Source organism: Varanus komodoensis, unplaced genomic scaffold (genome assembly GCF_004798865.1).
Source record: "Varanus komodoensis strain SLA01 unplaced genomic scaffold, ASM479886v1 scaffold2, whole genome shotgun sequence".
In the NCBI taxonomy this organism is placed as follows: Eukaryota; Metazoa; Chordata; class Lepidosauria; order Squamata; family Varanidae; genus Varanus; species Varanus komodoensis.
In genome coordinates this window covers 60,994,473-61,017,399 of record NW_025335568.1, presented here as the reverse complement: position 1 = coordinate 61,017,399, position 22,927 = coordinate 60,994,473, and the positions used below count along the sequence as shown (strand labels likewise).

The 22,927-nt window shown below is 38.7% G+C and overlaps 1 protein-coding gene across 6 annotated transcripts in view; it reads right to left on the bottom strand.

Annotated features, from left to right (window-relative positions):
- The window catches only part of MAP4K3 (mitogen-activated protein kinase kinase kinase kinase 3), an 82,141-nt gene that overhangs the window by 40,502 nt on the left and 18,712 nt on the right, over positions 1 to 22,927 (bottom strand). For 3 of the 6 annotated variants that reach the window (XM_044429696.1, XM_044429697.1, XM_044429701.1), the window contains 12 exons: positions 22,533 to 22,597; positions 17,449 to 17,504; positions 16,443 to 16,490; positions 12,835 to 12,877; positions 12,099 to 12,171; positions 11,035 to 11,166; positions 9,008 to 9,070; positions 8,841 to 8,922; positions 8,278 to 8,388; positions 7,853 to 7,928; positions 6,714 to 6,772; positions 717 to 779 (listed from right to left, as the gene is read on the bottom strand). In XM_044429696.1, the coding sequence (XP_044285631.1) occupies positions 717 to 779; positions 6,714 to 6,772; positions 7,853 to 7,928; positions 8,278 to 8,388; positions 8,841 to 8,922; positions 9,008 to 9,070; positions 11,035 to 11,166; positions 12,099 to 12,171; positions 12,835 to 12,877; positions 16,443 to 16,490; positions 17,449 to 17,504; positions 22,533 to 22,597 (871 nt within the window). The remainder of the gene's footprint in view (positions 1 to 716; positions 780 to 6,713; positions 6,773 to 7,852; positions 7,929 to 8,277; positions 8,389 to 8,840; positions 8,923 to 9,007; positions 9,071 to 11,034; positions 11,167 to 12,098; positions 12,172 to 12,834; positions 12,878 to 16,442; positions 16,491 to 17,448; positions 17,505 to 22,532; positions 22,598 to 22,927) is intronic. The other 3 variants (XM_044429698.1, XM_044429699.1, XM_044429700.1) reach the window with 2 other exon arrangements.

Here is a 22,927-nt window from a genome sequence, read left to right as displayed (position 1 = left end):
AGTGAAAGGATCCTGTTGGAAGTAGTTTTTTCCAATCCACTCTCCCCCATTATTATAGAATGCCCCTCTAGACTCAATTTTTTGAGGGGCACAGAGAAAGCTAGAGACACAAAAGTAAATGTTGCCTTCTCTCCTTTCTGATCATGGAAGCATCCTCAGAGATGAACTCCAGAGATGCTCCCAGTTGCAGGAGCAAAGTCTGAATTCAAGCCAGAATTATTGGGACTATATACCGGTAAATTCTTGAAAAAGAAATTAGTGTGCCACTGAGAAAGTCAACAACTTGCACCTAAATGGGAACTGAGATCTACAGTAAGCAAAAGAAATGTTTGATAAAAAGATGAGGTGTGATAACAGAGAAGGCCCTTATTCTTGCCAATTCCTCCTCTCAAAGCAGTCATTATTAGTTATATATATGCTCAAGTATCTCATTATTACATTTTCTACTCCAGGTAACCGTTTTCTGGTCCTATAAACTAGTTTTAGTATAGCAACTGTGAGAGTATAGAACTCATTATGAGAAATTTTAGCATGTCAAAAGGCAACACTAAGATGCTTAATTAAACAAGTAACTTTATTACTCAAGTCTTTGTTTAGTAGACCTTTGGCATATTCTACAGATGGCAAGAACAGCATGACAACCAAACAAAACCATTTAACTTTGGAAAATAAAAGACACACGCACATACAACAAAAAAAGCAATAGTTGAAAATACCAGATTAGGTCTTGCAGTGTAGTATATTTCTTCTGAACTGTCCAAAAAATCGTTACTGTCGGGCTGTTCATCAGACAAAGACCAGAAACTCAAGTTAATTACTTTCAGACTGAAAGACATCTAAGTACAAAGGGACATTTTTGCAGGACAGTGTAAAAGCTTACACAACACAGCAGCTGAATTAGTAGTCTTTAGAAAGACACACATGGTTACTTAAGGGCAGACAAAAGGACTTTCTTTCAAATTATATTAAATATTAATTTATATTTCTTTCCCTCTTGTTCTATACATTAATTTAAAATGGAAGTTTCAATAGCCTTTTGTGAATGCAGCAAATCTGAGATTTATTTCTAACCCAAATTCAAAGCACTGCTTTTACCAAAACATGGCTCAGGACCCCAATACATCAAGGAAGACCCCCTTACCATATGAACCTACCCAGCCCCTGAAGTCAGCATCAAAGACCTTTTCTGAATAAGCCCTCCAAAAGAAACTTTGAGAGATGTCAGTTAGAGAACAAACCTTTGTAATATAGTCCCATGTTTGTGGAATAGTCTGCCCAAGGAAGCTTGTCAACACTATCATTTTTTGTGTCAGGTAAGGATGTACTTGTTCCGTGCATCTGAATATTAGTTATAGCCCAAGTGTTCTGGATTGCCTTTTCTATGTTTATTCTAGGCTGCTGAGGGATGGGGATCTTGAATATTTGTAGATGAAATACATAAATTCTGTGTATCTGTTGATACAATATACCATGTTTCCCTTATATTATATTTATATTATATTAATAATATTGATGTAATATTATTTTTGCTTCAAAAGATGCACTATGGCATATTTTCAGGTGATGTCTTATTTTTTCATGTATAAAAATCTACATTTATTCAAATACAGTCATGCCATCTTCTTCTGGAACATCATCATAACTCTCCAAACCCCGAACTGTGTTGCAATGGACATACTAAATGCATCCATCTGGCTGACAATCTTAACTGGGGCTTATTTTTGCGGTAGGGCTTATATTATAAGCATCCTGAAAAAAATCATACTAGGGCTTATTTTCCGGTTAGGTCTTTTTTTTGGAGAAACAGGGTATGTAGATTTTATATTATATTTTATGGTATTTATCTTTACTTGCATTATTGTGCCAATGACAAATTATATTGATCTCTGCACCCTGACATTATATTAATAATGGATTTCTGTAATCTGAGTATAAGTTGCTTTGTGACTGCTTTTCATGGTGGAAAGCATTACACACATTTTATTAATAGTGGACCTGAGGAAAGGGAAATCAGATTCCATTCCTCTATTGTATCTTTCACAGATTTTAAAAAATGTATGCAAAATACACAACTACTGAATAAACATAAGTCCTTGAAGTTTCACAGGACTTTGAGTACAGGATGGCTTACGGTCTGAATGGTGAAATCAGAACATTCCACAACTACAAACATGTTTACTTTAAAGCAAATTGGTTTCAAGTAGGTTTCAGACTAGAGTATGTCCAACTCTCCCATATTACTGACAATTAAGTGTTGGGACAAATGTTAACATTATGCCTTTCCAGCTCACTTGGGCCAGGACCCAAAGAACAGCAAATCTAGTTCCATAAATCCAAAGAAGCAGGGAGAGGTGCCTTTTTTCCCTCAAAGGGTGCCCCTCTCTTGCAAATCAAGTTACATTTAAGTTTGCAAGAAAGCTGACTGTAAAAAGAAAAAGAAATTTCCACTAGCCTAGTATAAACTCCTTCTGAGAAGTTAAGCAACCCCTTGGACCGTCTCAAGTATACAAATTTACCTGCATCCAACTCACTAAGATTATAAGACACTGTGTGTGAGCAAAGTGGAAAGATGGGCAAATAAATTATTGCAGTAGTTCTTTCAGATTGGCAGTGCAACTGCACTACTATACCATATACCTACTTAAGATCACGTCTTACTGGTACAGCAAGAGCAAAAACTATGTTAAAGTTGTGGTTCTAAGCACCCTTGTTCAGAAGTAAGTTCTACTGAATAAGGTGGGACAGTGTCCCAAACACACACACACATTAGAAAATCAAAAGGTATTTTAGCAGCCTATACATAGTCTCCTCAGAGAACCTAACAGAATCCAATCTCAGCTTTTGCATCCCCTCAAAGGAAAATATTAATGGAGACATTATAAAACATTCAAGATCACTGGTTTGCAAAAGAATAATAAAATGGTAACAAATTCAAATGATTACTCATGGTAATAGCCAGAGGGAATATTTTCAGTGAAAAGCAAAGCAATTTAAGGACTTTCAATAAATTGAAGGCCCCCATATGTAAGGTTAATTAACGAGTAGTTTACATGTAACTATCATGCAAGAGGTACTTTTGATGCTTGTGACAAGGTCAGATTAGAATATAATGTGCATCAAATGTACACACAACTGAAAATCCTGCATATACACTTGCATGGGGATTTTGAGAAGTGTAGCCTTGAGGGCCATGCTACACCACTATGAAGAACACAGATTGAGAACAGATGACCAATAACAGAGGGAGGATGACATATGAAGAATTATGTCAATATCTCAGGAAGAATAGAAATGGAAGCAAAAATGAGAAAACTCTAGCTGGGGTACTTTGGGTTTATCATGAGAGGGCAAGACTCACTGGTGGAGAAGCCAATTATGCTACGGAAAGTCAAAAGCAGAAGAAAAACAAGACCAAATATGAGATGAATTGACTCCAAAAAAGGAAGCCACAGCCATGAATCTACAAAAGCTGAGCAAGGCAGTCAAGGAGGGTATTACTTCTGAAGGGCATTCATTCATGGCATCACCGTAAGGGGGAGATGACTTGATGGTAGAAAGCAACAATGGAATAGTATAAAGAACTGAAATATGCCCCTCAAAAATGAAGATTTTAAAGCAAAAGTGCTTAAGAACAAAGCCTTCATGAATTAAAATATCTGCATATATAAAACAAGGCCACTGCAGATTAGGAACAATGCAGAACAACATATGCAAATGAGCAGTCTGTATCCAGTGATGTCCATCTGATAGCGGAAAACACATTTGTGTCAGGATATCTCCTGTACATACTCCAAATCAGCTCTAGAGGGCTGGGAGATCCTCTAGGATAGATCTGTGGGAATGCGTTGGAGGGAGGGATGAAGATTCAGTCCCACTACATGAGAAGAAAGTCCCCCATGTGATGCAGGATGGAGCCTTGTGATGATTACGCTTCTACACTCATAAGCACACGAGAACTAGGAGCTAAGGTAAAACCAGAATAGCATGCTGGTCCCATTTTAAGTTTTGTCCCTCACCATTCTTGAGCAAGCCTTCATCAATTTCTCATTTCTTTCTTCCTTGCCAGAGTTTTGTACTGGCGTTTTATAACCACATAAGCCTATTTATCGGTTAACAGGCACAGGCAGGCTGTCTTTTTTTATCCATCTCCGTTCTCCCTAAGCTAGCGCAGCTCACTGCAAAAGTGCATGCCTTGCATGTAGAAGAAGTTAGGTTAAATCTCCAGCACCACTAAGGTAGGACTGGGAAAGACTCTAGTCCGAAACCAAGGAGAGCCACTGCTAGTCAGCACTGGCAAGGGTCAAGCGAGGGGTGGACAACCTTTTTGCCCTTGTGTGCACCGAGGGATCAGGAGTTACACACACATGGCCCCCAGACACCACCCCTTCAGTGTGCAGAGATGCAGAAATTTAAACTTCCCTTCCTTATGCATTCAGATCCCACTGCACCTCCCCACAGCATTTCCCAGTGCCAATCATCTGGGCTGGAAGGAGGCATGTACTTTAAATGGGGAGGGAAGCATGTGTGGATGATTCTTCCCATGTGCCACCTTCCTCCTCTAAGATCTAGTTCTGGATCTGAGGAACTACAAAGGCTAAGAAAAACACACCATCATGCAAATAAGGGAAACAAGCATTTGGAACGAAGGAAATGTGGGGCAAAATGCGAAACAAGGCCATACATTTAGAATCTGTCAACATGTGGATGGTGGTGGGACAGTGGAAATCAGTTTGAATTCAGTATGATAATTAAGAAAGAGATGTTAGTTTCATTATTAAATTATCTAGAGTTGACCACTCTTAAGATCTACGACCCATTCCCTAGTAATATTCTACCATCGTTATCATGAAGCAAGGGAAAAAACTCCTATTTTGAGAATAAAATTCAAAGAAGAAATGCAACAGAATATCAATCTAGGCATGAAAAGGTGCTGAGCAACAAAAAACTAACAGTACATTTGCTTTACAGGATTTCCACCACTGCTGGGCCTGTAACATAACTGAGAAATTCAAATCTACTAAGATAAATCAGAAAGACATCAAGAATCAAGATTTGCTCTTAGAGCACACATGCATTGTCCGGATAGTGTCCAAAGAGATGCTGAAACCCCAGAAAACCTGGTTTCAGAAATATACCAACCTAGCTTGTTCACCAGAATAAATGAAAAAATAAGTGAAGATGAGTACTGGCTCTTTCTTCCAAAAGACATCTTCATATAACTCTGCCTTGAAAGATAACTGAGTACTTGGGATGCCTTTTGAAAGGGACATAAATACTTCTCCAAATGGGAATACCACGAGATCATGATTCAGGACAGTGTGGCATCTCACACAGCAAGGCATCGTCGCTAATATCCTGGTTCAAGAGTTCTGTAGAATTATCCACCAACAGTGTGAAGAACCTGCCTGTCCCTTTAAAAGTTGTGAGGGTAGTAGGGGATGTAATTACCATTCATCAAAACCTAATCCTTCAGTTTCAGCCCACAGCAGATAAGGAAGGAGGGCTGTAAAGAATGGTTAGAATAAAGCAGGAGGCCCAGTAGTTAATTACTCTCGGTTACCATAAAACTTTTAGAGCCACAGGTGCTTTAATGAATATCATCAGCTGAAATCTTTACCAGACTGTTCCCTTCATTGCCTCCCATGCTTCAGCAAGCTTATTTCTTGGAGAGAGGGAAAGAAGCAAAGAGTTAAGGTGAAAGTTAGTGGACCTCAAAAACTTTTTATTATCCATTCCTAGCACTGCTGATTTCTGTCATAGCAAAGAAGCTGCAATTAGGCAACAATGCATATGCAAAAAGCAAGACAAAATTAGGAAAAGAAAACTGAAGTACCACGTATCTCAGACTTAAATTCCCTGAGGGACAGAGTTTCATGAGATCCAGAACTGTCACAGAACTTGAAAGGACAAGCAAGTCCTCCATTTCCCCTGCACTGCCACCAAAACCATATTTGCTCTTTGGCAATATTACTTACCAAATTCAGGCTTTATGTCTTTATATGCTTAGTTTTGTAGCCTCACGTTTATCATTTGTGCCCTGTTTCACCTTAGTTTCTTGTATAAGGTTCATTTGACATTCTACCCAGAGAAGTACGCAACTGCTAACACCCATCTGTTGATGCTAAGGAGATAGCTGAACTTAGATATAGCTGGTACTACAAAGTATTGGAGAAGCCATTATTAAGTAACTACAGGGAAAGGCAGTACTGCTGCAGGTGCATGAACAAAATGATGCACAATATACAGCAAAAAAGTTATAAGTAAGAAACCTAAACTATTTCAAAATCAACTTCTCTGATACATTTGGTGTGGAGGCTACACAATGAATACACTTTGTGGCCCTTTAGACTCCAAACTAGTCCTTGCTTCCTTAAGTTATATTTGTGCAAGCTTTGTTCCATTGTATTTCATGGCTAGAAGAGTATGGAAACTCCTGGTAAGTTTTCCCTACCTTGTTGCACCAAGCAAAGTAGGGAGAGGTTCTACTGAATCACTGAAAATATTGGCCCTAAATCATGAGCAAACTGACTACCAACAACAGAAAAATGTAGATAAATAGTTGTTAAAGAAGCATGTTTAATGCAGAATTTCTTCCAGATCTACTTGTGTTTTGCAGAATTTTTGCTCTTGTGTTACGCAGCAGATCACACTTTTTCACCTTCTACAAAGTATGGTTGTACATGATAACACATACACAGAACTGTGCTACTTACGAACTCATGATGAGGCTCTGTCTCTTTTTTCAAAGGTGGATCAAATTTTACTTGGCCAACTAGTGAAGAAAATGAATAAAGGTAAAGAAGAGTAAGGACAAAGTAGGTTAAATTTGTAAGGGGACAACTTAAGACAAAATGACCTACTTCATGTAACACGTCAAGCCAGAGTAAGGATTGGGGCAGTTTGGATTGTTCATGGGAACCAACCATGTTGTTAGAGTGGTTGAACTCCACTTGTTAGAGTAGCTACATTCACACAATACAGAAAAACCGACATAACCACCCATGTTTCACCAACAAATCACATTGGGGCTTGTAGTATTTTGTAAATCCAGATTATGTGATATCATCCTTACTGCCTGCTTTCCATCTTTAAATCAGCCTTGCTTAACAGGGCATCCTTCATAAGTGTCAGACTGAAACTACCACTATACCCAGCCAACACGAGCTTATGTAGAAATAGTTGTATCACTCTTTTCAAAAATTCTGTGGTCAAGATGACATGAAATAGTCTTCAGCTTCAATAATTCTTTCCAAAACAAAAACAAACAAAAAACCCAACAGATCCGTGGAAAAGGGATCTTTAAAATGGACAGATCTGATAAAGGCTAACTCTCCTATTCCTGTGAAAATCTCTTTACTATCCTGATATTGTTGGGAGAAAGACTTCAATTAAGTGTTTTAAAATAAAAAATAGACATCTATTTGATAATTACTACAATTTGAGCAAGTGCAATTGGGCTGGCTGAAGGATTCTTCCCTGCCCTCACCAGGCCCCTAAAAGCTATTCAGGGGGTTGGGGACCCTCTGAATTGGATAGGCTGTGGTGCAGGGGATCCTCCAAAACAGCAAGGAGGTGGCACATGTGAGCAGAGCTCTGTTCAAAGAGGTATGTCAACCTGAATGTTGGCGATCCCCCCACACATCGCAGCCCACCCTATTCAGCAGGTCCCCTGACTCTAAGCAACATTTTCATGAGACTGGAATTGCTGCTGTTCCACATGACTACTATTTTGTAATTAGTGTAGGATGCTTAATCTAGGATGGATAGCAATGTCCTAATATGAACCACTAACACATGTATGAAAATGGAAAGTATACTCATAATTAGTTTTAAAATATGTGTACGTACTTACAGTTTATTTCAGAACGTGTTTTTTCTTCTCTGACATTCCTGCTTGTTGAGTGAATTCTATGAGGCACAAGAAGAGGCTACGAAAAAAGGTTATTATGAAAAGTGCATTTTAATAAATGACTACAAATATGCTAAACATGCTACTTAAACACACCTTTACACAATATTTTGCATATTGGATGCCACAGATGGAAGTGAGGACTCAGGTTGAGCAAGAATAACTTGCCTAAGGAGACCAGAAGCTAACTTGTAACTGAGCCAAGTTCTGACTTCAATAACAATATTGGCCTACCTTATATGGTTGCTTTAAAATGTTTACAAAGGGCTTTGAGCGCCATTCCAAAGATAATGGATAATACCCCCCCCCCCGCATACCAGAATGTTTAACTGCAAAAGTTTATTGTTATACCCAAGGAGAAGTCTTACCTCAGGATCATCATCATCAAAATCATGGTAGGTGGAATGATCAGGATTATTCATTTTATCCAAAAGCTCAATAGCAAGGGTTCGATTTAAGGGCTGGATAACAAAAGGATGCTAGAAATACAAAATACAACAGGAGAGTAAGTGAATGAAACTTGCATTGGAATTTGAAATGTCACTACAAATGGAGAATTCTCAAAAGATTCTCACCAACCCCCCTTAAGCCAATAGGGAAAACAATTTATGCCATCCCATGTTTAGCAAAGACAAGGTTCAGCTGGTAGTGCTCACCTCCCAGAGCAAAGGGACAAGCAAACTAAAGGAAAGGAGAAGCAGCATACATGACATTATCTCATTTGGCCTATGTGGGAAACAAAAATAAGAGGCATTCCGTAGGGCCTCAGCACCATATCAATATTGAAGCAACTTGACATCCAAAACATGGTAAGCCTCAGCTAACTAATGAACACCACCCCTCCACCATCAGCTTATGGAAGCTTTCCTCACACATGACAATGGAAACAGATGAAGTTTAAAACAGTATGCAAAATGATTAAAAGTTATACCTGTAATAGTTTTTCAGCTGTTGGTCTTTTTTTAGGATTCTTTGTGAGTGCCATTTTCACAAAGTGATGGAAACTATTTGACCTATAAAATGAAAATGCAGACTTTAAAGAGTTATTCCACAAACAAAGTCTTCAATACAATGCAGCTATATTGACAAGGTACTTACCATTTCATTTTGTCTTTTAGCTTGGGAGGTTGAAAGTTGCTTTTTGTCATTAAAAAGAGTGCTCTGGAAAGCAAGAATAATCATGATTCTCAAAAATCTATGTCATTACTTTACACCCTGAAGGAGTAACATTAAATTTGTCTTCAGTGGAGGAAAGGTTAAAAAAAACCCCTAACAGCCTGTGGCACTTTGGGTCATGAGCAGAAAACAGAACTCCAGACATTTCAGACTTCAAATCCCAGCATTCCTGACCATTGGCCATGTTGAGGGGGAGGACTTCTGGGAGCTGAAGTCTTAGACATCTAGAGAAGTCGTCTTTCCACTCCTGCCTTAAATAACAAAAAGCAAAGAAAAATATTAACTGATTTTCATCAAAAAAATAGAGGTGGTAGCAATCTATGCTTATTCGGGGGTTGGGGGAGGAAATGCTGAGAAAGCCTTCGTTGGCTAGAGCGGCTATACTTATCTGAAACCTAAAGACTGGGTACAGACAACAGATGCAACACCACAACCTCTGTTGGTGAAATTGCGTATGCAGCAGCTCCTGTTAATTCACAAAAGCAACTCTTGCTTCCATTATCTACAATATGGCATGCGGTCTCTTGAAAGCAATGCAAGCCTGCCTTTGGTAACAGACAAAGCCTCTGGCATATTGCCAACAGCTTTTTGTTGGCAGCTCTGCTCCCAAACTCCTGGCACACAGGATACATCCAGAAGGAGTCTATTACATGCAAGGACCCAGGGAATAGCAGCCACCAAGATGTTACAGGAATTCTTTAGTTACTACTGAACACCATTTCCTTGTCTTCTTCTTCCTCTCCTCATCACAAATAATCGTCAAAGCTGAAAATATAGGCCACCTGTTCAATGGATAAAGGAGGGTGCAAAGCTGCATGAAGGTTCTGTATCTTGTGGTTAGTATATTCTTACTGAACCTTTTTCTACAACATGCTGGAATCACCATAGTTTATTCAACCCATGATGAGCTATGTCTATGGAGCACCATTTTGAATGAGCAAAATCCTGCTGGGCTGTGTTGTGTCATCTGAATCCAGGTACTGGAGATTGTGTGGGAATTAAACAGTGCTTAGCTTATTATAAGGTTATGCAAATATTGTTTCCCTTGCATAACCCCTGATGGCCAGGTTCAGGAGACATGCCACAACCACCCTGGGTTTTGCTATTCAAAATAGCAATATAGATAATGAATATTCCAATCTATGTTCGTGTGGCCATAGAGTGCATCCATATTTTCATATGTGGTGGGAATATGAATATATAATGGAATTTTAGAAAGAGATTTTTAAAAATAGTAAAATATTAAGTTTAAAGAGTGAAATATGCATTACTTTCAATATTTGATTAAAAAGAAGAGTTGAAATAATAAAGAATTGATAACAAATTTAATAAGTACTGCGAGATTAATCATAGCTAGGAATCTGGATGTAAGATACGATTATCAATTGTGTGATTGGAATAGAGAAGTTTGGAATATAGCTATTAATGGTAAATTAACCTGTGATATTAAAATGAGAAAAGGGCATATAAAGAAAAATAAGTTTAACAAGATTTGGGGAGCATTTTATTGAATGTGTGTTTAAAAAAGAGAAAGGATTTGACCCATTAAAGGAATCATTGCAATTTTGGAAGGGGGAAATGTCCTGAAATAATTTTTGAATGAGTGTTTCTCTCTGTAATATGTATCGTATGGTACTGGTGGTGGGGTATACAGTATTTTTAAGATGTATTTTAATTGCACATTTAACGTTATGTGGTTTTATTTTAGCTGCAAAATGAAGCTCCTTCTAACTCCTGTTTAGTTGTATTTTAGATTGTAAAACTAATAAAAAAATTAAAATTCAAAAAAATTAAAATTCGCCTGGCATGTGCCCCAAGCTACTTAGCTCATGATTAGCATGGCATGTTCTGATAAATGGGTCATAAGAAACATCTGCAAGTCATACCATTTGTTTAATGGTAACTTTGTATTATGGGTGTTTAAATTATGCCCTAAGCATTCCACCAACCTCATTGGATGCAAATCAAACATTGGAGGCTGAAGCTCTGCTAGTTCTATAGCAGTTATTCCAACAGCCCATAGATCACAAAGCTGATTGTATCCACCTTTCCGTTCAACTGCAGCAACTTCAGGGGCCATCCTGAAAATAAGAGAAAGCTGTTTTGAAAAATGCATTCACATTGCTAAATCTGAACGATCATACAGACTTAATGTAATGCATTAATCTTTTTGTTGCACCCCACACTTTTAATTAAGACACACACTGCAACTGCCTTTCCACCTTCACGTGTAACATTGCTAAGTCTGGGCTGCTGAGGGCATAAAAGCAGGCAAGGAAGTTTTTCATCCGTATAATGGACAACCCTAACTTTGCCCCAATTATTGTATGTATAACTAAGCCTGAGAAAGCCTCGATGAAAGTCACTTAAGAACTGAAACATAATCCAGCTTGAGCGCCTGCTGTCCAAAACTGTTCAAATGAAAGTGCACAGGAAGACAGGAATCGGGACACTGATAGTTCTTGAGGGAAAGGGCCACACTTTCAGGGGCACAGTACATGCTTTGCATGCAAAAAGTCCCAAGTTCCATTACCAGCATCTTCAGATAGGGCTTGGAAGGAAACCTGAGTGAAATCCTGAAGAGTTGCTGTCTGTCTGTGTTGGCAATATGGAGCTAGATGAACTTTTGGTCTGATTCCATATTAGGCAGCTTCCTATGTCCTTCTGCCCTCCCAGACCAGCAGGTGTTTCTGTATACCTGGCGGTTCCCTCACATTTCAAGAGGAGGTTCAGCTTTGGGCATGTATCACTTTGAGTTGTACCCAATGGGTGTGGATCCACTAGGGGAACAGATAGAGCTGGTAGAACATGTTCACCCTCCTCTTGTAGCACCCCAAACATTGCTCCAATCAGCTTGAGAGGGTTGGGGTACCTTCTAGAACAGATCTGAGAGTTGTTCAGTAGAAGGAAGAAGAGGAAATCTGTTCACTTGACAGTGGCTACAGCCCCCTGTATGTTTCATAATATAGCAAGTGCTACAGTATTAATGAATGAATGAATAAAGGACAATTACCAATATGGTGTCCCAATGAATGATTTCCTTTTGGCAATTGTTGCTGTTATTTGTGCTGCTACTCCAAAATCAGCTATAAAAGAAAATTGAAAATAATAACTGATGGAATCATTTTCACCTATTCATGGTAAACAGAACTGACACAGTTTAACAGAATCAAGAATGTTATTAACTGGCCAGCACAATTATTTGGAAGCCTTTGTATTATTAGTTTCATATTCCCTCTATGCATACTATCCTCCAACAAAGTGTAAGAAATTGCACTTTTGTCAAAATAAGGGCCATACATTAAACTATTAATCATGAACTCCAATATAATTGCCTTCTTGTTCAATGGGATGCCTAAGCCATGTTCTTTTAATGACTTTTGGCAGCAGTCAGACCCTTCACAGAAGTTCATTCAAGTTGTACAGAATGCAAAAGCATTGGTCATAATCCACCAAAGAAGTTACACAGCTTTCCAATTTTCAGCTCAGCTGTTCTGCTGGCTGAAGATATGAGTAATTTTTTAAAAGCTGAACAAGCACCCAGTTGATGATTTGGAGACGTTATTGCAGTAAAAAGGCAAGCACTTGCCATGTACGCATACAATTTCTGTGAATTGCAGCCATAAACCTTATTCTTTCACCAGCTATGAGAACAACAATATGATGATGATCTGCTCAACCTTTTTGATGTTTTCACAACACATGTCAACATTTAGCTTATAGAAATGAACATGCATGGAAATACTCACCTAATTTCACATGACCATTATCAGTGAGAAGAATATTTGCTCCCTTTGAACAAAACAAAAACAGAACAAAAAACTACTTAGATTGCATGTTCTTTTGGCTCCTATATAAATATCAACAGACACTACAATTACATTCTTTTAAGAATTTATTAATTTATTTATTTAGTAAACTTCTATGCCGCCCCATTCGCCGAAGCCTTGGGGCAGCTCACAGACATAAAAACTTTGTTAAAATAATATAAATTAACAGTATAAATTAGATTCTTAAGAAATTGAACTTTACTATAATGCTGTGTGTACAACCATATACAAAAAACAAGGATGGTAATAGCCACATGAGCCAACCTTACAAATCTCGAGATATTAATTACGGAATGACCTACCCTTATAATCAAGAAAAGTTAGAACAAATTGTTCATAAAGGGTATTTTGATGAGAATGTATAGTCATTGTGAAATATCACACCATAGCAACAGTGTTCACTGCAAACCCCAAGGATCACCAGTGGCTCCCAACCATTTTCAATTCACCCTCCCTCTATTTGCAGCAGGAACCCTTGCTTTGCTGCTTAGCTGTGGACTAGATGCTGTGACCTGTGCTACTAGAGGAGGCTTTCTGAGGTGGAGAGTCAGAAGAGCTGCCACTCATAACCTGGAAGGTGGCTGGGGAAAGGAGAATTCAGGAGCAATCAGCAAATAAACTGTGGCAGCACCGGAGGAAAAGAAACGAAGAGCAAAATGATTGGCTAGCTGCAATGATATGCAATCAATTAATGTGTTGGGGGGGGGGTATCTGGACCTACTCAGGATGTGGCCTTGGCAGGCCTGCCTGCAGACAATGTGACTTTCGCTTGACTAGATTACTGTTCTGTCACATAAATGTGAAAAAGGATAGTCATAAAACAATGCACCAGGCCTTCCCTTGTCTTTGCCAATGCAACAGTATTTTGGACATTGCCATCACAAATACCCCTTTAAAAAGAATGTTGCTGACAAAGAAGGAAAATAATGCACTTTCTGGACAAAAAACAAAGGCTTGCAAATTAGTGCCTTTCAGATGCTTTGCTCCATGACTTCTAAGAGGACAGTCATTTGGGGAAGGCTGGCTTGTGAAGTGGAGGCTATACTTCCTTCTTCTTCCCACTTTATCTTCCTTCCAAAATAATTCTTGAGGTTTGACAGATCCTGATATTTCATCATATATTTCCTATACAATGGCATAAACCTGACTATGAAACTATGTTACTTTACAACTAAATACTGTATGATTTACACTATTCAGGAGGGAATGCTTTACAAAATGTTTTAGATAACTTGATATGAACTAATTTTAGATCATTTTACGGAATACACTAATTGATGGATTATGCAGATGACTTAATATTTTACCTTCATTTTTATATACTGCCCCATTCCCATAGGCTCCGGACATTTTTACAAAAGTTTGAAAGTAACAATAATTCAAATTTAGACTAAAAACAAGCATATTAAATATTAATAATCTGGAAGGCCTGGTGGAAGAGATACATCTTTAGCTCCCTCTTGAAGGCAGCCATCTGGGTTATCACATGCATCTAGCCTGGCAAGCCATTCCACAGCTTAGGGAAGACCGTTGAGAAAATCCTCTTAGTAGCTGACACTGATCTAGATCAATCAATCAAATCAATCCTAGAGGTTACCAGTGCATGCAACACTGTTTTCAGTTCATTCTCCCCCAGGGAGAAACACAGTTGGTGAATCAGCCGAAGCTGGTAGCACGTACTCTTGACCATGGCTTCTTTCTATGCTGACATCTGAAGGGCCAGATCAAGCAGCACCCTCTGAAACACTGTCTTTTAGGAGGAATGTTACTCCACCTAGGACTGGTCCACATACCTTTAATCCTGGAACAAATCTTTAAAAGCAAGCGCCTCCATTCTGTCTGGATTCTACTTCATTATTAATTAAGCTATTTCTTACTATTATAAAACAGATGTTTCCAGTTTCAACCTAAAATATCAGCTACTTATTTTCAAATTCGTTTTCATCTTCCTTACTTCCACAATTATGGAGTAGATATGGTGCAGAGGGCTGTAGCAGAAACTGGGAAATCCACAAAGTCAGGGACACTTACCTCTCTGAGCAAAAGTGTCTTTTGATCACACCAGGACACCTTTGGACTGAAGCCAATTTCCTGAGCAATTTACCTCACTGTCTAATATAATTCTGAGAAGATTATGGACTGGTGTAGAGATAACACAAGCAATCTCTTAATTGTGATGATTAGATCAGGAGGAGGCTGCAGACAGATTCACACTTTGCTTTCTCCCCACATTTCATCCCTGGCAATCTTATTTACTGTAAAGTGTTTAATTGGTAATAACAACCAACCAGGGCTAGAACTAAGTATTTCCTAACCAGACTCTATTCTTGGCTATGAGGAACTATTCATCAGCATTATCCATGTTGGTTTAATACTTGTGTATGGTTAAAGTGTACTGGGAAATTTGAATAAGAGAGGAATGGGGAGGGCCATGATCCCACAAACCACTCCTTAAGAAATCAGTAGTGTCATGTGGTTTTAATTTATTGTTGTAAGCCGCCCCGAGGCTTCGGCGAATGGGGCGGCATAAAAATGTTTTAATAAATAAATAATGGTGCACAGGTCCTTAAGTGCAAACTAAGATTTCAAAGGGCAGCGGTCTTATACATCTATCCACTAACAAAGCCAGAAGCCAAATAAACCAGGGGGACCGGGGGCGGGGGGGAGACGACACATACTGCATCAAGTGACATAAGTACTTATCCTATGTAGAAGTTCTAAAAAACCTGTTCAGACTGAACACCAAACCACATTAAAAACATACTCCAAATCTGAAAAATTTAACACTGTTCAGAACTTTTCCTTTGGGAAAATAGAATAGACCAAATACTTTTACACAAAACTAGTTAATTTGCTTAATTAACAGACAACAAGTCATAACTAAGGCAGATGCTCAACAAAACCATGCTCAGTACCCAGGGAACTTGAGAGCAAACTGAGGTAGCAAAAATACACACTTCAAATATGAAAGGACAGTGTGCAGTTGATAAAGACAAAAAAGAAATCATGACCTAGATCTATCTGTCTGTGCCAATACCCCAAGCTCAGGGATACGAGGAATGGTACTTCCTTCAAACTGGATCCACAAAGCATGGAGCACAAGGCTTTCCAATCCCCTTTCCAATCCTCTCCCAATGCAGTTCCTGTGGTTCAGGAACCCTTTAAAATAGCATGATTGACAGTGCAAAGGACTAGAATTAAAAGGTGTTCTAGATCCCATCTAATACCTTCCTCCACTTAAAGAGCATTTATACATCAGTTGCCAAAGTGCAATAATTGTACAGGTATTCCCAGAGAAATAAAAGCTCCATTATAAGATCATCAGTACACCTGTTTAAAAAACATCACCACTCCTAACATTTAATATATAAACCCCCGACTTTTTTATAAAAGTCATGTTTGTATTATTCCAAATTTTAAAAGCCTTCTAGACATAAAATGGTCTACTGTTTTATTTTATGAAGACGTAACATTTAAATTTGGGGATTCCAAACACTTCAAGGAAAAATATTAAAGAATAGTCCTACCTTTATGTCTCTGTGCATTTTTCCTTTACTGTGAAGATAATATAATCCCTACAATTTAAAAAAAAACCTGTCAGAAAAAATTTATTGTATCTGTGCATTCATGTATGTTGTATTCAACAGAGAAAAGCCTATTAGATTTTAGAAGCTGAACTGGTTTTTAACATTGCTCTAAAGTTTATTGCTTGTGTGCTTTGTTGTGACCTTTTTCACCTTGTGTGCCATATCTTGTGTTGTTTTGATAGATTTTATTCTTTTACTGACATTTTTATTGCTGGTGTTCCTGTTTTTATTGTAAGCCGCCCAGAAAGCCGTTTAGGCTATGAGGCAGCATATAAATGTAATCAACAAGACAGGTGCTTCTCTTTGCAGCACCGTAAGCCAAAACAAATGTATGGATGGACAAATGTATAAACTGTAGCACTGGGTTTCTAGTTTTATTATTTTTAATATGCGTGTGTGCACGTGCACGTGCGCATGCGCGCGCGCACACACACACACACACACGCACTGAATTGCTAATAAAGAGCAGAAAGGGGCTTTACTTTTTAGGAAAAGGATGAACAAATGTTGTAACCCAGAAGATCAACATAGTGTGATTTACACAATTTCAACCTTTATTTATCCAATAAATTTATTTTTAAATTTGTATAGAGCCCATTAATCCAAAAGGATTCTCTAAGTGGCGTACGCTAAAATACTAAAAACATGACAATAAAACCAGTTATATAAAATCACAATAAAAATTTATAATAAAATATCATAATTACATCAAGTAGGAGATAACAGGTCTCATAACAAATAACAATTTTCAAATCAGTTCTGAAGAATTCAGAGAAAAGAAATGTCTTTGCCTGGTGCTGAAATGAGAACAAGGCTGGCACCAGGCAAATTTCTTTGGGGAGCCTGTTCCATAATTGAGGGGCAGCCACCACATATACCCAGTGTCATAAGTTTTTCCTCCTGATTATTTCTATACTAAAAGGTAACAATATAAGATTTTTATTACCTGTAGTGTTTCTCTGCTAACGTATGCTATCTGCTGTTCTGAGAGAGGTCCAGTAACTGGAAGAGAACAGCCCCATCCCCACAGAAAGATTAATTGGAATGTTCATTACATTTTTCATTGTTAAACTTGAACACCTCAATTAAATGTCACTCTAATCCTCTCTCACATGCACCCAGAGTGTTCTGGGAATTACAGTGGAAATATGCCTCCTTTACACTGTATCAGAAAGTCAAGAAATTCAGGCTGGGATTCAGAGTGATGCTCCAAAGGACTAAGATACCATTCAATAACCATATTCACTGTGGTGAGTTCCAAGAGTGAAATTATCTTCTTATGTGCCTTTGTTTCTCCCTTCTTGCCTTTAAAAAGAACCTGGCCTCAAACCCCTCTTTGTTCTATTGGTAGTTTTCAAGAGGCATCATTGGCTCCCTTTTCATGTCTTAAGAATATTAAGTATTAATTTAGTATTTGCGGTATTTATTATGACTACAATATAATCAATTACTATATTTACTTAATTATTCATTTTCATTATTCCCTTCTTTATATTAGACTAGTACATTCTTTATTCTTTTAATCCTTAAAAAAGGTTTCTTGGTTCCTCAAAAACTTATAAATAAGACTTTAATTTTACAACTAAATGGTAAAAAACTATTGATCTGGCAGGATGGGGTGGCAAGGAAGGCTATCTACTTTTTAAAAACCTTCCTATGGCCACCAAGCACTGTGTAGACGGGCACAGGAAAATTTAGAGCCCAAGCTCTAACAGGAAAAAAGTTTTCCAAAGTCATAATTAAGATTCTGAATTCAAAGCACCCTCACAGCTGACACAGCTCTCTCCACACATACTGCAGCTCCAAAATCACAAATGTAACTTTGATGCCGGCACTGGGGGCAGGAGTGGGGTTCTTGGGGACAGGGAGCAGAGAAGTGAAGCTCCACTGGGAAATGAGGAATCCTTGCCTCGTTGCTCCTCCCATCCTCCATTGGAATCATGCCTGCACGCCTCTGAGTTTGGAGGGTTTCCAGAAGTCACACTGGAAGACACACAAGTCTATAGTGTCCTTTAGGACTCAAGTAAAATGAGCTCAGTCTTTGCATCTAAAGTCCACTCAACCATGTTTCTTTTTTGTAGAGAATTATAGTCAGATGAGCTGAATTCTATGCACAATTAGCATGTGCAGTAATAACATCTAAACTCCTTAAGAATTTGGCTGCAGCAAGAGAAGAAAGCACACTGAAATCTTTTGGATTTTACTACTAGCAAATCTAATTGTTGACACTGGCCTGGTATGAGAAACAGCTTGGAAATTAATTAGGAGACAGAAATGTTAAAAAAGCAGATTTGTAGCCAAAATCAGTAGTGACAGGAAAGCATTAGCTGCCGACATCTGTTTAGCCACACACGTAAAAATAAGATCATTTCCTAACACACAGGTGGCACCAACACAAGAACATCAATCACTGCTTTTAATAAATAACGCAAGAATGACTAGGCCTAAAAAACCACACACAAGCTTGCACAAGTTAAGAATTCCTTTTGTCAGGCATAAGTAGTGGTAACAGCCTGAGTATCAGAAGGGCACACTATCGTTTTTTTTAAAAAACCCAACTTTGCATCTGCAATTCTTTTCGACTGATACAAGCGGAAAAGTGCAGTCCAGAAGAATTACAGGAGGAGATCGGCAAGAGCTATAGCACGGAAACTGCTTTGTAACCCAGCAACAGCCAAACGCCACAGCAACTAACACAATCAGATTATACAGCATTGTGTCTGCCGAAATACAGCCAAGAGTCACAGGGTACATCTCATAGAGTCTGCCCTACAGAAGTACCCACTTCCCTTGAACTTTTCCACATTTTATTGCTACCTGGAACTGAATTGTTACGCCTGAGGTACACAGAATACACAACACCATGAAGGTGCAAAATATTTTTACTGCGGCATGAATGTTAAAAAACAAACTAGAATATCTATGGTTGCATAAATATTCACCCACTAGCAGCATTTACTGTTGAAAGCCTTCTTGGGCGAGTCTCTATCAGCTTTGCACATCTGGATCCTGCAACGTTTGCCCTGGCAAAACTACTCCAGCAATATTATGTTAGAGAGGGACTCAAAAGCAACTTTCAAGCCTTGCCACAGATTCTCAATCAGACTGAGGTCTGGGCCATTCTAAGACATTTCAGGTTCTTATTTTTTAGCCACCTTAGGGTTACTTTGGCTGTGCGTTTTGTGTATGATGAACTTCCACTGCTGTCCCGGGGATACCTTGCAGACTGAAATAGATTTTCTTCTAAAATTGTCCTGTTTCTGGCTCCATCCTTCTATCCATCCATCCCTGAATCCTGACCAGTCCCTGGTGAGGAAAAGCATCAGCCCAGCACGATGCTGCCACTACCATGTTTCACCATGGTGCTGGTCTCCTCAAGGCAATGAACAGCGCTGGCTTCACACCACACACAGAATTTTGCAACAAGGCCCAAAGTTCCCATTTTTGGTCTCATCATACCAGAGAACCTTTTTCCATTTGTTTGCCCTGACTCCCAAATCTTTCTGCAAACTGCAAAAGAACACTTATATGGCTTTGTTTCAAGTAATGGCTTTCTTCTTGATAGTCTTCCATAAATCCCACCTTTCTGAAATGCTTAAGGTAGTTCTCCCATTGATGGTTTTTCCCATCTCAGCTGTGGATCTCTTCAGTTCCTTCAGAGTTTCTATTACAGTGGATAAGCTATCCCTAGTCATAATTGTTACACGAACCAAAGCCACTTAGACCACCTGGGCCTCCAGTGACAACGATGGATCTAGGAGCACCCCCAAAGTATGGGAATGCAACCCTATCTAGAAGAGGTAAATATTTCCAGACCTGGGAACTCCCCACCCATATTCATTCATTCATTCATTCATTCATTCATTCATTCATTCATTGTATTTGTATGCTGCCCTGTAGCCAGGGGGCTCTCTGGGTGGCTCACAAAAAACAAAAGCAACAACCTAACATAACTGCAATAAAATAAAACAACAGCATCTAAAGCAGCATAAAATCAACTAATACAAGATGTGAAACAGGAGGATAATATGAACAACAATAAAACCAGCAGCAAAAAGCAAATAAGATCACAATTCTAAACGCAGGTACTAAATTTAAAAGTCTTTGGTGGCGAAAACAGAATGAGGGTGCCAGTCACACCTCTTTAGGAAGAGAGTTCCAAATATGAGATGTGGTAACAGAGAAGGCCCTTTCTCTTGCCAATTCCCTGCTCACTTCATGGGGGTGAGGGTCACAAAGGAGGGCCTCCGCTGAAGATCTAAGTGGTCTGATAGGGATACATGAAGCTCCGTCTTATATTGTGGTTTTAGAACACATCCCATAACTGCACCCAGGCAACAGTTCAGGACTTGCATGAACTCTCATGACTCAGACATTATAGCCACTTGGCCCCCAATTTCCTACTGACTGCTCCCAAAGGCTTCATGTAGATGTCGAAAAACATTGGTGAAGATCTGTGGCACCCCAAAGTTCAGCTGTGTGGAAGCCAAGCCATACTCACCTTGTATGAAAATATTCCTATAAGGAAGAGCTGAACCACTGTAAAATGGTGCCCCTAATTTCCACAGACAGTCCACAAGGACACCATGGTCAATGCTGTCAGTCTACAGTAATACCTTCATCCCTGTCACTTCTTGTATCCCCCAATAATGAGGTTAACTTTTCCCAAAGCCTATTATACAATAAAAGCCTAGCCTTACAGAAAGGCTTCCCAAAATGACACATAGCTGATTCTTTCTGCAGCTACTTTTAAGAGGGCTTTAAAACCATTTCTGTTTTTTCTGGCTTTGAATTGAAAACATTTAATTGTATTTATTGCCCCTGTATGTTTGAACTGCACTGTACAATAAAAGGTAAAGGTTTCCCCTTGACATTAAGTCCAGTCATGCCTGACTCTAGGGGGCGGTGCTCATCTCCGTTTCCTAGCCGAGGGAGCCAGTGTTTGTCCGCAGACAGTCTCCGTGGTCATGTGGCTGGCATGACTAAACACCAAGGTGCACGGAACGCTATTTTGTATTTATTTTAACTGGCTTATTTTTTAAATTGTTTACACGTAAGGTGCTTTTATAATAGTCTTGAAAATAATAATTACAACTGAGACAATTAAAATGCTGAAATTCTAAGCATATATATTGTTATTTTATCACGCTGTTTATTTTACTGTTAGGTAGCATTCTACTCTTCTCTCTCATTTTTCTTTTCCATAGGGTACTTAGCAACAAAAACATGATTGTTTCTAGCAGGATTGCTCCCCCTTTTAGATATTTTTGGGTACATTGGCAAACCTCAAGATTAGTCTGAGCAGGCTGATAACACCCTCTTGCTTTTCAGTGGCCCTGTTTTGGCTCCATTTTGACTGACACTCATCAGCTGAGTTACTATTAGTGGGAATTATTTGTAAGATACGTTAGTGTCAGATTTCATTATATAAAGGTAGTATATAAAATACATACATAAAGTAACATTATATTTTGCTAAGAGCCACAGGACATAACTGTAGGTAAAATCACTGTATCCTTTTAGAAATGAGTACTAAAAAAACAAACATTAAAACAAGATGGACAGAATGTCAACTCACTTTATTTGCTCCTTTTATTTAGGGAAACAGTGGCATGTGACTAAAAACGTTCAGTGATCCAATATGAGCGTCGGTTCCTTATCTACAGGTGAAGTCAAAGTTCGGAGGAAACCTATCTGCACTCTAATCTCCTTCCTACAAAACTTTTACATACATTTACCCTCACATTAGAACCACCCACAAACTCACAATTACTAGTGCTGGAAACAAAACAAAGTAGCACTCAGAAAAATAATTAAGGAAGAAAGGCACATCTTGAGCAGTTATTGTAGTCAGTGAAGATTCTTATTATTGCCAAAAGGCTTGGCTTGTTATTTCCTGGTCCCTATGGGCTATAATTGGTACACTGTGTAGATTCGCCCTAGGCTTCAAAACAAGCTTTCCTGTGTCCAACATCACATTGCTGAGACAAAGAGTCACAACAAAGAACATTATCTCTCCCTGTAACTTACCATGGTAAATATCCTGCAAGGAACCACCACCACAGAACTCCATGCAGATCCACAGTTTGTCACGTCTATAAAAGGATAGGTCTTTATTAGCTTTGCATACTAAAAAAACAATGGATACAGTCTTAAATGTCAGCAATGACCAATTTGCTATACTTTTTGGATGAAAACCATTGCCTGTTTCTTGAATGTATTCATCTTTTGGGGGCAGAAGCCTGCCTTTTATACAAACTACCCTTTGCCCTACGCACTTCCTTCTCTTTTATCTCCTGCTGCAAACTCCAAAACCAGCAAAGTGTTCTTATGATCACTTGAAGTGTGCATCAAGAACATATACCAAAGTGTTCTTAATCACTGAAGGAATTTTTTGCTCAGAAGTCTTGCAGAAGGAAATAATA